Here is an 18,114-nt window from a genome sequence, read left to right as displayed (position 1 = left end):
CATTTTTTAGTAATATCTATACTCTTTAGTTATAATGGTCCTGCCAAATGCATTAAAATATCTGCCTTGAAGAGGATTACTTAACACTGTGGAAAGATTAAAATAGGAAACAACTGGAAAAATTGTACACTGATCATCTGAGCAATTAACAATTTCTCCACAATTCTGTTGCTTCCCAAATAAAATATTGCAAATGGTGTTGACTGATTCAGAATTCATAGAAGCTAAACAGCAGCTTATGTTAATTTCTTTTCCTTGTCCAGCACGCAATACACATGGTGTAGGTTCTTCAACTGAAGTAATTACTTGGAATCAAATAACAGCACCAGCTATGCTTTTATTTTCAAGCACACTGACTGGTTTCAGCCACCAAGCGCATTTTCTGGTGGTTATGAGTGTAGCTCCGTGGGAGTACATAAACAGTCAGTTAGTCTGTCGGTCTGTCTCGAACACAGTCTTGCAACCACTGGAAAATTGCCTCAATGGCCGGAAACCAGTCGTGGTGATCAAAATCAAACATGTCTCTATGGAGTACAGTGGTTTATTTATTATTTAAAATTGAATATAAACAGTCACAACCGCAAAAAACTTTTTTGAAATTTTTTATGTAAGTTCACTAGTTTTGGTCTGCTTCAGACAATCTTCAGACCCACACCATGATGTAGATGGTGGCTGTGAAGTGAGCAGGTGCTACACCTCCCTGAATGCTAACTGCAACATAAAATGAGGATTCCTGCTATAACAGGTAAGGCTATCACTTTTATTGCTATGTCCCAAATGAACATTAATGATGCACTTTGCAGTCTGTGAAAAGCTGTAAAAATAGACACAAACTGCATTACCTTAGCCTACTCTTATCCTGGGGGCTGCGAGCATCCAACACATGATGAATAATGGCTTTTTCATCAAGATGACAATTTTCTGCTATGCATCATTACCGACTGTCAATACTCTGGGACCTGAAGAGAATGTACCCAAGGTGAACACTTTTATGGAATGTGTGTCGCAGCTTCAGTGAAAACACTTTCAGGTCTTTTTCATCAGGATAGTTCCATGAATGCTCTGCCAAACTACAAGTTACTTTGTCATACACATTACAGCAGATATCATCTCAAAGAGTTACAATCAGTCACACTCCAAAAGTAATTTAAAATCTCCAGCATACACATAAATTTTACTTGCCACATTTACAAGGTGTGTGACATTGTAATTCTTACTTTTGTGTTTCTACATATCTATATGCTTTAACACTCTAAGCGCCAAGCCCGTAAAATTTACGGGCCTGGGATCGCGCGAAAATCACCAAGCCCGTAAAATTTACGGGCCGCTACATTTAATTTCATTCAAAACACTGCAACGTTATTTCTACGGGTTTGGCCAGCGCTATACGTTTTTCAGATGTTTATTAACAAAATGCGTCCATAGATGTCACGGCAGCGCTGTAATTCATGTTAAAACTTATCTTTGCGTTCTCAGTCTGTATATCATTCAGTTGTTTGTCATCATGTTTCGGCGCGGTTTATCAGACGCAGAAATTGCGGATTTGATCAATCATAGCGACACTCTGGATAATGTAGAGAGTGATTCAGACGATTCTGAATGCAATGGTGTGTTTGAAGGTACGTATTTCCGAATTTTCCACGTAATTGTGCAGTACGCACATATCTGTTGAACATGTGTAAACGATGTATGTAGTTACACATAATGTGATATTCTTTTTAGAAGACGAGATTGATGACAGTTTGTCTTCAGATGAAGACGAGAATGATGTTGAAGGTGTTGCTTCAAATCCAGCAGCTGTGCCGTATCCGAAAGACAGTGAGTGGACTGCAGTTGACACCTACCGACCTCTGCCTGTCAACACGACACCCAGGCAGATACTAGTGGATATTGATGAGTCGAGTTCTGTACTGGATTGCAGTAAAGTGTTCCTTACTGACAGTGACGTAAATGAACTCAAGAGACAGACAAATTTGTATGCATCACAGACAATACAGAAGAAAAGAAGAGGAAATAATCTGAAGCCCCATTCAGTTTTGAGTTCGTGGAAGCCAGTGACTATAAGTGAGATGAGGCGTTTCTTGGGTATTATTTTCCACATGTGTGTTTCGAAAAAGCCAAAAATTGCGGACCATTGGAGCACTAATCCTGTTCTTAGTTGTAACTTTTGTCCCCATGTCATGAGCCGTTTGCGTTTCACTCAGATACTGTCATGCTTGCATCTTGTTGACAATTCAAATCAGAAAAAACCAGGCGAAGATGGATTTCATCCACTTTACAAAGTTTTGCCATATTATAATAATTTGAAGGAGCGATGTATCCAGGCATATCGTCCCTCAGAAAAAGTGACAATTGATGAAGGAATTTGCCCATTTCGAGGTCGTGTGAGTTTCCGTGTTTACATGCAAAATAAGCCTCATAAGTATGGACTGAAAGTATATGCTGTTGCTGAAGCCAGTAGTGGCTATGTTGTAAATTTTGAAGTTTATGCTGGTAAGCATATTGTTGACAATTCTTCGTCTGCGGTTATTTTGCGATTGTTGTCTGACAGCAGCTTGCTGAACAAAGGCCACACTGTGTATTTAGATCGATTTTATTCCAGTCCAGAGCTATTTCAGCAACTGGCAGAGAAAGGCACTGGAGCTGTTGGTACTGTGAACAAATCCAGGAAAGGATTGCCTAAAGATTTAGTATCTGCTAAGCTGAAAAAGGGCGAAATGTCTTTTCGGCGTAAAGATAATGTATTGGCAATGAAGTGGAAAGATAAGAGAGATGTGTATACATTGTCTACAAGGCATCAAGCAACATTTGGTACGCATACTAAGAGAAATGGGTCTGTAGTATTGAAACCACTTCAGGTACTTGATTACAACCTCAATAAAATTGGAGTGGATATTGGAGACCAACGCCTGCAGTACAATCCGTTCCAGCACAGAACTGTGAAATGGTGGCGAAAATTATATTTCCATTTGCTGCTTATGGGAGTATCAAATGCATTTTGGCTGTACAATGCAGTGCACAGGAAGAATATTACAATAACAGACTTTATAACAGTGCTTGCAGTTCAGCTTGTTGAAGACGACACACTTGAATTCATTCCAAGAAATGAAGGAACTGTAGGTCGGCTAACAAAGAGACATTTTTTGCAGCACATACCTGCAACTACTAAGAAGTATGCTGCTCGTGTGTGTCACGTGTGCAGTTCCAGGAGCAAGAAACAGAGTGGCAAGGCTTCTCGCAAAGAGACACGATACGAATGTGAACAGTGTGGCGTTGCACTCTGCCTGGAACCTTGCTTTAAAATTTTCCACACTAAAAAACAATATGATTCTGTGTGAAATTTATATGTAATACTGTATACTATCAGAAACATGTAATGTAGTGCCACAATTTTGGTTAAAAATAAATCACAATTGTATTCCCTTATTCGTATGACTTTTTCTAAATTCTTAAAACATCTAAGTGATTTCTATAACTGTACCTTAAAGCTGTGCATTGTAAAGTAGTTTCTTTCACTCAGAATTAAAGTAGAAATGTGCAGCTTCAAGATGGTACCAAATTTGCCACAATCCAAACAGTAGATTTGATGCAGTAATTTTTTTAATATTGGTAAAATTGCCCGGTTTCTAGGGACGGGTGCATAAAATAGGCCTGGTACAGAGAGTGTTAAGACATTTTGTTGAAAGGCATGCATTCGGTCTATCACCTAGTTTATAAATACACTTTCATTTTCTTTGCAAATCTAGAACCCTGGAAAGGTAGTGGCAAAACAGCAATCACATTTTTATGTTAATATATTTTATGGACTGTAAGACACTTTTTATCTTTGAAAAATTGCCTCAAAAATTCCGATGTATCTTATACTTGAAATTATTATAAAAAAAGTCCAGTGTTTGATTTAAAATTGTCATCAGTCTTAAAAATAGCCATATATTCTATGCCGAGGGGAACCTATCTCTATCTGGCAACACTGCATGCAACTGGCAGCAGCAGTGCACCGGCACAACAACGTGGGTCGCAGGGATTCGCAAGCTTGCTAACAGTGCCTCGCTTCTGCACCACCATCACAAAACCAGAACACTTTCTAGCCTATGATGCGTCACTATAGTACATTACTGGGCTGGCAGTTTGACAGGTGGACTAGTGTGGGGTAGCTAGAGGGAGAAAGAGGTGGGAAGCAGGATGGTAGCTAGTGGCTCAGAGGAAGGCAGCAGGTGTGCAAGCCAGGAATTCGGAAGGGAGGGCTGGGTGTTGCAAGCACTACATATGTCATCCCTGGATACCGAAGTTGGTGAGGAGCACTGAACGATGAAGATAACATGGAGGTGTGGATTGAGAGAGGTGACACGATAGAGTAAGAGGAAACAGTTGGATAGAGTGAGTGAGGAAAGAGAGTTAGCAGAGATTGAGGGCAGGAGGATTGTGGGAGCAAAGGATGCATTCAAGGATGACTGCCATCTACATAGCTCTGAAAAGCTGGTGTTGGAGGGATGCATCCAGGTAGTATGGGTTGTGCAGCTATCACTGAAGTTAAATACATTGTGCTCAGCTACATGTTGTGCCACTGGGCGGTCAATTTTGTTCTTGGCCACAGTTTGGCTGCGGTCATTCATACTGGTGGTCAGCTGGTTGGTTAGCCTTTTGACATAAAAAGCTGTGCTGTGATTGCAGCAGAGTTGCACAGCACTTCCTGCTTCAGGCTATTTTATTCCAACAGAGGCAGGGCTATCTATGAAAGTAGCCATGTCATATGCCAATTCTTTTCCAATCACTGCACAACTGTTCTGTTCCACCAGAACGAATGGCCCAGGCAAACTGTGACCAAGAAGAAAGGTGACCACCAAATGGCACAACACATTACTGAGCCCAACACGCTAGGGTTCAACGGCTGCTTCACAAACCATGTCACCTGGATCCTTCCCTCCAGTACCAGCTTTTCTGAATTTGGTAGATGGAAGTTATCCTCGCAATACATCCCTTGTTCCACAATCCTCTCGGCCTCAATCTCTAGTACTGTCCACACACCGTTTACCCAAACAGTTTCCTCCCTCCTTTGTCCTGTCAAGACCTCCCAATGCATGTGTCCACCTTATCTTCATTGTGTGCCGTACCTCACTAGCTCCAATATCCATGTATCACATGGCTAAACTGTGAACCTGCCACCTCTTCATCCAAAAACATTCCTAGGCAGCATATGTCCTGCCTTCCTCCAGGCCACTAGCTACCCATCACTAACCCCCCTTTCCCACTTTGTCTCTTTCTCCCTCTAGTCACTCCCCCTAGTCCATCTACTGAATCAATGACTCAATGTTTCTGCTATTTGGTCAATGGTATCCTTTCTCTTAAATTATCAAAATTTCAGATGATTATGTAGACTCTTGAAATATGTTACATGCTCTTTAAGTTTGAGATCCTTCAAATAATAATTTATTGTCCTTATAAGAGCATTTTCTATCTTCAGAATCGCGAATCACTTATTTGGCTTTAATAACATGCCGAGTTTTAGGCCAGTGTCATTACGTCTGGTCAACCCCCCTCCCTTTTAATAGTTTCTGTGCCAATCTAATTTCAATTAGAGGTAATGTACTATTAAAAACCAGCAGCAGAGCCTCACAAATATGTACATTTAAAAGAAAAGTTGAGTTGTATTTTGGAAACAGGTTACTATGAATACATAGTACGAATCAACCTGTTCCTACAATGCAAGATTAGGAGTTGTGTGTCCACATTTTTCTGGGGTACAGCTCTGCTTGGTTGCAGTATCTTCCTAAGTGATAGACTTAAAAACACCTTTTCCAAACACTACATACACTAGCTGCATAGGAATGTTCATAATATTTTCTTGTAGTTCATACTAAAATAAAAAAAATAAAAAAAAATTGCTGAATTTCAAACACATACTAAGGCCAATTCAGTGTTGCTTCTCTGAGGAAACTATGTTGATATTAGAAAATAATATACAACGATGAAGTAAAAAATTATGATCATCTGATTAGTAGCATTTTGGTCCACCCTTGGAACATGATACAGCAGCAGTTCAGCATGGCATGGATCTGACAAGTATTATTACAGGGTGTACACAGGGTGTCCCATTTATCTTGGCCACCCTAAATAACTGTTTGTCCAGATGCAAATTACAAAATGTTTCAAGCAAAGGTTCTTTAGCCATCAGGGGGACATCAATCAGCATGATTGCCTTCATTGTAGCTTTGTTTTTTTACAAAGATATGAACAGTGGTATGACTTTTTTAAATGGCACCCTGTATTTTTTATTCGGTAATTCATTTCCTCTCCTAAAGACCTATTTAAAAATTTATCACAGTGTACCATTCACTGAAACACCATGTTGTTAATTACATAACACAACACTGACTTTGAGCCCAGGATCACAGACTCGTCAGAAAACAAATGAAAACCAAGTAAAAACATAACACAAAATTGACTTTGACTCTCCTGTACCATTGCCCGGGAGTAGAACATTCAAAGGTGCTCAAAGTGGTGATCCTGGATAAATGTACCTGTACATAAGAAAACAGTATTGCAATTGCTGTTCTGCTAACTTACATACCCCATAGGTGAGTAGCATTTCTACCTTCTCTTCATTGGTGTATGTTCTACTCACGCAACTTGTCAACTGACGATGGTTGACGGAATGATGGGTGTGCATTCTACTTATGTTTATATTTGTCCTCTGTCAATGTCAGCATGTGGATGTGTTCCGTTACCCCGAATACCTGCACTAAGCGCTGGAAGTGTCAACGTCAATGTTGTGTTATGTAATTAATAACACTGTGTATGGTACACTGTGATAAATTTTTGAATAGGTCTTTAGGGGAGGAAATGAATTACCAAATAAAAAATACAGGGTGCCATTTGAAAAAAGTCATACCGCTGTTCATATCTTTGTAAAAAACAAAGTTATAATGAAGGCAGATTTTGCCCAGTTTTCCCAGTTAAAAATACACTTTTTCTGGGTGAAAATACACCACACTCCTTGTGAAAGTACATTTTTTTCCATTTTAACTAAGAATATACTTTCCCTTGAAGCTGTAAATTTACCAAGCCTTTGAATGGTGAAAGTTTTATACACCAGCATAGAACTGCCCAGCACTTTTGGGAACAAAACCTAGTTAAAAAAACAAGTTTTGGTAAGATCTTCGTTGAGCAGCAACATTTACATAGCATATTTTCACATTACAAAAGTATAAACAGAAATTCCACCAAATACAGCATTATAGCTTCCAAAGCACTGAAACTGAGTTGCTATGCGCTTTTGTCAGCCAATCATAGCTTGTCACATAATCTTGCCAGCCAATAATATCAAATATTCAGGGGATGGACATATGATGTAGTCAGCCAATAGCAATGTTATCATTAGGTAGCGCGAATACACAAATAGGAAAAGTTAATGGTTTAAATTCATAATGGTCATCAAAAATGTGACCTCTCCCCTCCCTCATGGTTGTGATTAGGCAGGGTCATGGGTATACAGCTTAAATTGCAGCACCTCAATATTTCTGACAAGCACTATTATAAATTTCACTGCTGTGCACTTAACATTTCGTAGGTTACCTAGCAGAATACATGTTCTGTTAAGAACTTTTGACTTTTCCAGAGAAAAGCTAATTACTTGTGCAATCGCTGAAGAACTCGCTTTATACTTTTTTTTGAAGGACAGTTATACTTTTTGCCATTGTTATTGCATAATTTGTAATTTATGAAAGAACTACAATAAATATGAAAAACTACCTTGAAACTTGTCTTTTTAGCACATTTTACCCTTTAAGATACATTGAACACAAATGTGCCAATAAAATATTGAATAATGGTTTCTACACCTGAAATTTTTCTAAGTGGCTGGTCCTCATTGTTAAGTTTTAAACGAGCAGCTAACAATCGTCGTGTATTCTCAGATGTAAGATAATTCATTCAGCGTAAAAGGAAATTTACTTTGAAAGTAATGCTTCTCCAGCCTCCATTCGCAATATTTTCCCGTGACCTGTTGCAAATGTACACATTGGTGACATCACACTTATCGAAAGCAGTTTCTTGTTATGAAGTACTGAATAGTCTGGGACTCATTTTGCTGTCGGCAGACACTTGTGTATGCACTGTGTTTTGTTGATGTAAATGGCTCATTTTCTTTGCAACTTAAGTTTTATTTTACTGTTATTCTCTTATTTAAATTTTACCAGTAATAATCACAAAAATTTAACTGAAAACTAAAATAACAAAAAATTTTCAGCCAGATTTCTCCAAGAAGAAAAAATTCCCAAGTTTTCCCTGGATTTTCCGGGGTGTCCACACCCTGTGTTAGGTCCTGCAATTCCAATAAACAGAGCTGGTGGACTGTGAGTGCGTACTTGGCATCCGACAGCATCCCACATGTGTTCAATTGAGTTCAGATCTGGTGAATTTGGTGGCCAAGACATCAACGTGAGTTCACTATCATGTTCCTCAAACCACTGTAGGATGACATCAAACATGAAGGAATCCAAGTGGACTGTAATAATGTCATGCTGTCATGGTTCCTTCAATTACTACTGCATGTTCCACGAAAGTTCAGATGAATGTCTCTCACAGTACAATATTGCTGTCATGGCTTGCGTCCATGGTGTAGTTCATGTTCCGAGAAGTCATTTGCCTGGATAACAGTGTATCAGGACACATGGTAAAATGTTCATATGCAACAAGGGCACAAGCAAAAGGGTCATTTGTGGAAACTGTCACCCTCAGCTAGGAATTTCAAATAGTGTATAAATAAGTGGAAAACTGTCTTCATAGTAAAATGGAGATTCTGTTGGTAGTTGCTAGCAATTGTGACAAGTAGCAAAACAGCCATGTCATTTATATTATACACATTAACAATCAGAAATCTTTTGGTAACATGAAAGTTGAAGTCAGAAATCGAGGGAGCCATGAGGAAAGAGGTAATAAGAAATGGTCCAAAAATGGATGTCCCATAGTTGCAGCTTATCTGCAACAAATGAATCACTTTGGTTACTTCACTTTCATCAAAAGAGAAAAGGTCTTGGTAGAAGTCTAAGGATATCTCAATACAAAAACGATCTGTATGGAATTTACTGGGTACTGAGGTGATGAGAATTCAACAAGATGCTGAAACTAGACAAGATGTAATACATATTTCATGAGTACTGGTGCAATAGTTTTGATGTAGGGCAGTATTTCAATTGCTGACGTTCTGGTGGGGATCAATTTTTGGTTAATTCACTGGTGATAGTACCGCGACTGGAAAGTGTTTCAGATGGAATGTTTTATTTTTAAGTAATAACTTGCATAGTTCGTACGAATGGACACTGGTGGCAAATACGGCTGTATTATCAGATGGCAGACGACAACCTTGTAGACTGCTACAGCAACAAAGATGGATCGACTGCACAAGGTGATTAAATATATAGGCGCAATGCAACAAAGCAACATGAAATGGAGAAAACATGTTAGGCCGGTTTAGGGAAGGCGATGGGTCTACTTTGGTTTACTGGGAGGCTTCTAAAGAAGTCTAGTTCATCTTTAAAAGAGTCCACTTACAGAACCATTGTGTGACCTATTCTGGAGTATTTGCAATACCCACCAGGTTAGATTAAAGCACTATCTCAAAGCAATTCACACTGCCCACTCAACCTGCTTATCATTTCCATGACATTCTCTTCTATTTCATGACAATACAAATTGATCTGACCTTCTTTGAACTTTTTTGGTTTCCTCCATCAGTCTTACATGGCAAGGATCGGCAAGGATTGGCAAGGATCCTATACCATGCAAAAATCCTATACCATGAAAAAATACTCCAGAAGAGATCGGCCAAGCTTCATGTAGTCAGTATCTTTAGGTGATCTGTACATCTTCAAAATGTTCTGACAATAAAATACAGCCATTGGTTCCAATTTAAGATGTTCGTGAGAGTAATCCCCAGGTACTTAGTTGAATCAACTACCTTTTATATTTGTGTGCAGAGTTAATTTTGATTTTTCACACCATGCAGATATATTATTTAAATCATTCTGTAATTCATTCTGATGACTTTGCTACAACAGCAGCAAAATCTGAAAACAATCCAACAGAACTGATCAGACTGTCTTCTAAATTGTTTATATAGATTAAGAACAACAGAGGACCTATAATACTTCCTCAAGGAATCCCAAATATAAATTTGGTTTTACAAGATAACTTCCTGTCAATTACTATGAACTGTTATTTTTCTGACAGGGAAACATCAATCCAGTCTCACAGTGGACACAATATTCCATAGGTATGAAATCTGCTTAGGAGTTGTTTTTGAGGAATGGTATCAAAAGCCGTCTGGAAATCTAAACATATGGAATCAACCTGAGATCCCATCATAGCATTCATTACACCATGTGAATAAAAAGCATGTTGTGTTTCATAACAATGATATTCTCTGGACCTGACCTGGTTGTGTGTCAATACATCTTTTCTTTGAGGTATTTAATAATATTGGAACACAGTATATGTTCCAAAATCTACTACAAATCAACGTCAATGGCATGGCTCTATAATTCAGTGGTTTTAATTATATTTTCTTTCTCATTTATTGATGTGAGCTACAGAAGTTTCCACTCTTTAATTGTGGTTTATTTGTCAAGTGAATCGTTGAATATGACTGGAAAAAATATCGGAGCTATTTCATTAGAATATACTGAAAGGAACATATCTGGCAAACAACTGTGGCTTTATTGTCTCTGGGGTATATACTTCCCAATTAATCATGTTAGCAGTTGTTCTTGATTTAAATTCTAAAATATTTACTACATCTTCTTGGGTTTAGTAATGCCATGTTGCTGTCATCAGTAATATTAATATTGCTATTGCACAGTGAAGGTATTGTTTGTGTCTTGCTGCTGGTATACTTTACATGTGACTAACAAAACTGAAGATACAGTCTATGAAAACCAGAGAAAGATGAATTGCTACTCAATGTATGCTGGGGTGCCGAGTAATAGACAGGCACGACAAAGATTATAACGCACGTAATCTTTCACTCAGAAGACCATTTGAAAAACACACACACACACACACACACACACACACACACACACACACACACACACGTACGTACGTACGTACGTGCGTGCGTGTGTGCGTGTGTGCGCGCGCGCGCGCACGTGCTCATATATATGCAGATGTAGCCCCCACACACATGACCACTGTCTTTGGCTGCTGATGCCAGACTGGAAGCAACTGTTCATTGTGGGAGAAGTAATGTGGGTGCTAGGGGTAAGGCAGATGCTGGGAGGGGGAGGGATAGCACGGTAGGGGTGGGGGACAGTAAAGTGATGCCTGTGGGAGCGTACAAGGACAATGTGGAGAGAAGTTGGGGCAGCTAGGTGCAGCCAGGAGGTTAGATGATGGGGGGAGCATAAACGGAGAGAACTAAAAAGACTGTGGGTGCGTTGGAATAGAATGCGGTGTAGTGTTGGCGTGGAAACAGGGAAGAGGATAATTGAGTGAGGACATTGTCTGGCGAAGGTTGAGGCCAGGAGGTTATGGGAATGTAGGGTAAATTGCAGGGAGAGTTTCCACATATGCACCTGATGTTGGTATGAAAGACCCAGATGGCAGAAGCTGTGAAGCAGTTATTAAAATGAAGAACTTTGCATTGGGCAGTGTGCTCAGCAACTGGGTGGTCCAGCTGTTTCTTGGCACACTTTGTCAATGGCCATTCATGTGGACAGACAGTTCGTTGGTTGTCATGGCCTTGTAGAACCAAGCACAGTGGTTGCAGCATAGCTTTTAGATCACATGACTGGTTTCGCAAGTAGCCCTGCCTGTGACTGGATAGGTGATGCTTGTGACCGGTCTGAAGGAGGAAGTGGTGGTGGGAGGATGTATGAGACAGGTCTTACATTTAGATCTGTTACAGGGATATGAGGCAAGGGTTTGGGATCAGGGGCTATGTATGTCTGTACAAGAATATACTGTTGGCTCTGTGGGTGGTAGAATACCACTGTGGGAGGCTTGGGGCAGATAGTGTGTAGAACTTTCTCATTTCATGGTACGACAAGAGGTAATTGAAACCCTGGCGGGAAATGTGATTCAGTTACTCCAGCCCTGGGTGCATATGTGGAAACACTCCCTACAATACACACTACGTTCCCATAACCCTCCTGGCCTCAACTTCCGTTAGACACTGTCCTTCACTCAATTATCCTCTTCCCACACCAACACACAGCCTTCTATTCCAATGCACCCAGTCTCTTTACTTCTCTCCTTTTATTGCCCCCCCCCCCCTAACTATCGAAACGCCCATCTGCACCTCACTGTCCCAATCTCTCCCCACCTCATCCCTAAATGCTCCCACAGGCATCACTTTACTGTCCCCTGCCCCTATCCTGCTACCCCCGCCCTCCCAGCATCCGCCTTACCCCCACCACCCACATTACTTCTCCCATAACGCACATTTACTCGCAGTCTGGCCTCGGCAGCCAGAGACAGTGGTCATGCGTGTGAAAGCTGTGTTTGTGTGAATGTGACTGTGTATGTTGTCTATTTCAGAAGAAGGCTTTATATATGAAAGCTTACGTGTTTAGTAGTCTTTTTTTATTATGCCTGTCGGCAATTCAACATCTCCACTTTATAGTGAGTAGCAATCTATTCTTTTGATAATATTGAGATTATTCCATCCTGGATTTTCCACTGTTAGAGAAAGATGCATTGAAGATGCTGCAGCCAGAGCTACAGAGGCAGGTTACAAAATCTATCTTCTCTTCCCCCTACTTCTCTGCCCTTTCTGTCATCCCCCTCCCATGTAGTACTGAGCATTTTATTCCACCTGTCAATGAACCATAGCCTCAGTTTCATCCAAACAACACAAAGTCCTGTTTCCAGAGTAGAAAGCTAACTGAGTAATGATAAACACGGCTCGTATAAGTTTGTTTATGGAATATCTTTTTGTTTTGTTTTGAGCTCCAGAAGAAAGGATTGTTTCCAAACAAATTAGTGATTTTTATATAAACAGAGGCAATTTCAAAGACAATATGCAATAACAAATTTTATGTAGTGAATACATAGCAGAACTGTTTGAGACTGAAATGAGTGATGCAACTGCAAGTACTCTAAAAGGAGTCAAGGTAAAGAGCATTCATTGATTGCAGAGAGACAAGAGATCACAGAAATACTGTCATTTAACACGAAACAGAAAGTCTTCGGTGGGTGGAGTAAAAAAAAAAAAGATTAAGAGAAATCTGTAAAATATTAAGAACACAATAACAAATATGAGAATGAAATTTTAATTAACTGATATATAGTGAATAGCAAATACCGTGTTGTAACGAAAAAGAGAGAAGTAAATTTTATATCCATGTATATAAAATATGTAGCAGAAAGGAATGACGCATTGTGCCAAAAATAATAAACAACTTCTATGTTCTGTAAGGGAATTTGGAGTCAAACACCAAATTAAAATAAATAATGGAATGAGGAATATAAGTATCATATTTTGAGAGATATGGGAAAAAAGAAGAAGAATAGAAAGAAAACTGATAGTGATTACCCAAAATAAAGCAGTACTAAAAAAAAAAGACTTAGGTTATAATCATAAAAAAAGGAGAAAAATTAATGGACAATACTGGACAAAGAAAAACTGATCCAGAATAGTAAGTAACACTGATCCAGAATAGTAACACACAGAAACAGCTTTAAAGATAAACTAGATACGCTAGAATTGTATGGTACTGAGTGAAAAGAACTGTAAGAGTATGTATCACAAAGGGTGAAACTAAAGTGAAGTACAAATCTAAGAACCAACTTGGTACAAACATCACATACAAGTACAACAATGGCTCACAATGGAATGGACAAGTATAGTAACAGATGCAGCAAGCTGTTAAAAGTCAATCAGGACTGCAAGAGAGAAATCAGTTGGGTTTGTCAAGAATAAGTGTAAAACATTCAATTATGGACACACAAAATTTGAGGAAAAAGCATCATTATTAATTTTAATGATGAAATTGGGAGTTGTTATGAGAATATAACGGGAAGAAAAGTAACTGACAATGCAAAAAAACTGTCTTTCACATCGGTAATTAAAGAAAACTGATCCAACTGACAAAACTTGACAGTGTGCAGGCATTAAAAGAATGAAACAGTTAAAGCAAAGGAAATCCAAGCACGAAAAGGGACTGTCCAACAGAGATTTTAAAACTTTCTTCTCAACTCTGGGCACAGTCTGCCTAATTTTCTTTCACCAAGCATCAAAATGCTAAATCACACCTGTGTTACATGTCAGTCATTCTGCAACCACAAAAATGGGAAGAGCCTATCTTGTCCCTATCTTTTAAGATTTTGGGAGGACAGATTTATCTATCTTTTTTTTTTAAGCAAACAAAAATGCTGTGACTGTTGAACATATTTAAACACAAATATAAACTAATAAACCTCTCCATTTAAAGACCACTTCTAAAATGTACTTCAACAACTACATACCTTATTAGCAGCAGCTGCTGAAGTGTTGGACATGGACATAAGCCATGGCTGTTGAGAAGCAAGTGTACTGGTGCTGATTGTTTTGGTGTGGTCCCAAGTGGCAGCTCGATTGTTAGTTCTAGCTGGTTCTATTGGTCTATGTTCAGTGGGAGGTGCTGGAGATCCGTAATCTGGCTGTGGCGGTGAGGCATACACCTGGCCTCCTGTGGTCAGCAGCATGCTGTGGGGAGTAGAACTTTAAAGATACTCTACTTCATAGAGAAGGACTATAACATTTGTCATATTAAGAAAAATTACAGCTGGGAAAAGTTGTAGGTTAGAAAAAAATATGGGCGCAGATGAAATATTTTACTAGTCCCATCAATGCTAATGAAATACACGAAAAAACAAAATACTGTCATATAGTTGACAGTTGTGAGAGTTATTTATTTCATACACGAGAGAGCTGTGCGTTTTGTAACAAGGTTTGCCAAAAGTGACAGCATCTCTGAGATGTCGACAACTATAGGTTACTAGAGAGTTGTTGTGCATCAAGGAGGGTCAATCAACAAACCACCTCCTTCTACACATATCTCACAAAATGAACATGATCAGAGGTATCTGAGCTTATACAGAGGTTTAAAAACTGCTTCTTTCCCCATATACAGTTTTGAAGTGTGGCAAGATGATTTGGAAACAGGGAAAAGTGGAGAGGAGGTGGTGAGGAGGGAGGGGGGGGGGGTGAGAGAGGTGGCACAGAATATACACTTGTCCACATAAAATACGATGGCTTATGGTGTAGAAAAGTAGATATGTCACCAGTTGTCCGATATTCATTACAAAAGAGAGAGAGAGTTCTTTAGAAAATATGCCAAATTTGGATTTGTGCTTACTTTTAAACTTTTAATGTTACTTAAAAAATTAATAAGTTAAAGCATACAGAAGTACAATAAAATTGATAATAAAACTTGATAAGTGCAGTTTACACCACTCACTGCTTTCATAGAACCATGCCAGAAACAAGATAGATGTGTTTTGCACAATTTACCATTGACAATCAAACTAAGTACCCATAAAATTTTGAGACATACTTACTGGACAATACTTATTTTCAACAAAAATGTCGGTATTGCCAATAGAAACACATAAAAGTATATATATATATATATATATATATATATATATATATATATATATATATATATATATATATATATATATATATATATATATTATCACAGTTTTTGAAACTAATAGTTCCTTCCTCGCAGAGGGGAAAGTGATAGACTAGGGACGGTTAAAAAGGAAGAGCAGATCACTCAGAACACAGGATGAGGGAGATCCACATGTTGTCTCCTAGAGCTAAGGCAGTCAGGACTTACCGTCCAGATACGACAATGGCAATGTGTGTGTGTGAGCTGTGCATATATTAACATGTATGCATTTTTCTGCACCTGATGGAGGACTCTGTCCAACACCTTAGTCTACTTCTAAGTACACCTGTCCATCATTCACTGCCTCCTATATGTGATGAGTAGTAATCTATTTCATTTAAAGTAGTTGTTATTCCATCCTGGATCTTCATTGTTTGAATTTGTAAATCAGTGATACAGTCTCCACCATACATTGTAAAACTCATCAACAACTAGGGTGGCAGTTGGTTTCCAATCTTGTGTAAGTACTGGTATTTGATCCACACCAAAGATCACTGCCTTGATTTTTGCAGATCCCATAGGGCTGTGTGGCTTGCACGTAACTTAAGGACTCTATTTGCATAGCTGAGTATGGCATCTATTGAACACTGATTACTCTGGATTAGACAAGATACCTGTACGTCTGACACATCATAAAGAGTTGTTCCCAGATGATTAGGGGTGGCTCACCATCCTGAATATGATGATGAACCATAAGGCATCTGTGGTCAACCATCTCCCTTGATGGCACCTAGTGTCTATGATTCTTAGATCTTGCAGAGCCACACACCTAGTACCCATGAAGTAGACACACTCTACTTTCTACAATGTGTAACTACGACACTATTGGGTGTAGTGCTTTGGGGACCCTAGTTTTTAAGCTATTCCAAGTGACACTGTCCATCAGTTTGCAGTTGGAAATGACTTTAGAAACCTTACCAGCTCTCTCCAAATCAGAACAATGTTCTTAATTAACAATCTTGGTGAATCACATGTGCATCATGGACAGTGGATACTGAATGCTGTTTCTTCTACTGAAATGTTGGACACAATACAAAACATCCATTCCTCCAACTTATTTAGCATCAGCTGCAACTGGACTATTGGTACTGCAGTGTCAGAGGAGGAGTAAAGCACATAAAATTAAATTAAAAAAAAAAAAAAAAAAAAAAAAAAAACAAAAAAAAAGCAGTACAGACTTCCATATCACAATCGTTGTGCTATTTATGCTACTGACAAAGATGCTGATGCTTCGGTCCTTGTGATAAATCATTGTCCTGTTCAAACATTTTTGCTAGGACTTCACCTCCTTGGTGTCTGTAATAGGGACACAACAGTAATGAATGAATTTAGGAACTTGGGTGGAAGCCATATTGGTGATGTTCAAGTTCATTGTGCCTTTGAGTGGTACTGCAGATTGTCTGTACATCAAAAGGGAGACCGAGATGTTGCCCATGTACAAAAGCCAGTTTTACAACCACCTCCAGCAAGCATACGTTATTGATGATGGAATTTTTACAAACACTAAAAGGATAAAAGAAACACTATCCACCTCTCAGACTTAATGTGGCATAGAAATTAGAGAAGAATTGAGCGACATAAATGTTTGACTACTAATGCAGTCATGTGACGAATCTAACAGATAATAAAATTATATCAATAAAAATAATCACTTTTTGAAAATATAATGTAATTCGACAGATGAAAAATGTACTCAACCAAGTGGTGGCAGGAGAAAACATATATAAAGGTATTTAAATCTGCAAGTTTTTGGAGTCAGTGGTTCCTTCTTCTGGCAGAAGGGTTGAAGGGGAAGGAAGAGAGGTAATGGGAAAGGATTGGGAACAGTTTGGAAAAGTTGCCCAGAACCCCGTGTCAGGGGAGACTTGCTGCGTGGGATGAGAAGGAAAGACTGAGTGTTGGGGACTGCACCAGATGAGATTTGAAAACTAAAGAGCTTAAAACTAGAAGATAGGGTAATACGAAATGCATGGATTGCTGACAAAATATTGTGCATAGGTTAATAAGAGCGGGAATCTAAGTGCATTGTACATGGTGGTGGTGGGGAATAGACAGATCAGAAAATGAAAGTTACAGAAAACTAAATGGGTGTGAAGAAAGAAACAGTTTCTGTGAAGAAATGTTGGGACCAAAGAAATTAATGTAAATTAAGGCCAGAGGAGTGGTGAGAACTAGGGATATGTTGTGATGCAAGTTCCCACTTGAAGAATTCTGAGAAGCTGGTGTCTGGGGAAGAATCTATGGCACGTGTAGCGACACATGTATGGCGGTCACAGCTCTCATGCTGTACAGCATGCTTTGCAACAAGATATTGTGTGTTGCCAGCATACATCCTCTGCCTAAGCCCATTCATCCTTATTGATAACTTGGTGATGCAAAAGGCTGAACAGTGTTTACATAAGAGCTGGTATATGACATTTGTCATTTCAAAGGTTGGCTCTCCCTTTTGCCAGTTACA

At 39.0% G+C, this 18,114-nt stretch overlaps 1 protein-coding gene across 2 annotated transcripts in view; it reads right to left on the bottom strand.

Annotated features, from left to right (window-relative positions):
• LOC126260134 (roquin-1) overlaps positions 1-18,114 on the bottom strand; it is a 234,916-nt gene that overhangs the window by 118,357 nt on the left and 98,445 nt on the right. For both annotated transcript variants that reach the window (XM_049957380.1, XM_049957381.1), the window contains exon 10: positions 14,464-14,683. In XM_049957380.1, coding sequence (XP_049813337.1) covers positions 14,464-14,683 — 220 coding nt within the window. The remainder of the gene's footprint in view (positions 1-14,463; positions 14,684-18,114) is intronic.

Source organism: Schistocerca nitens, chromosome 5, assembly GCF_023898315.1.
Source record: "Schistocerca nitens isolate TAMUIC-IGC-003100 chromosome 5, iqSchNite1.1, whole genome shotgun sequence".
Taxonomy (NCBI): domain Eukaryota; kingdom Metazoa; phylum Arthropoda; class Insecta; order Orthoptera; family Acrididae; genus Schistocerca; species Schistocerca nitens.
Note: the sequence above shows the minus strand (reverse complement) of the source record. Positions and strands in the feature narration are given on the sequence as shown.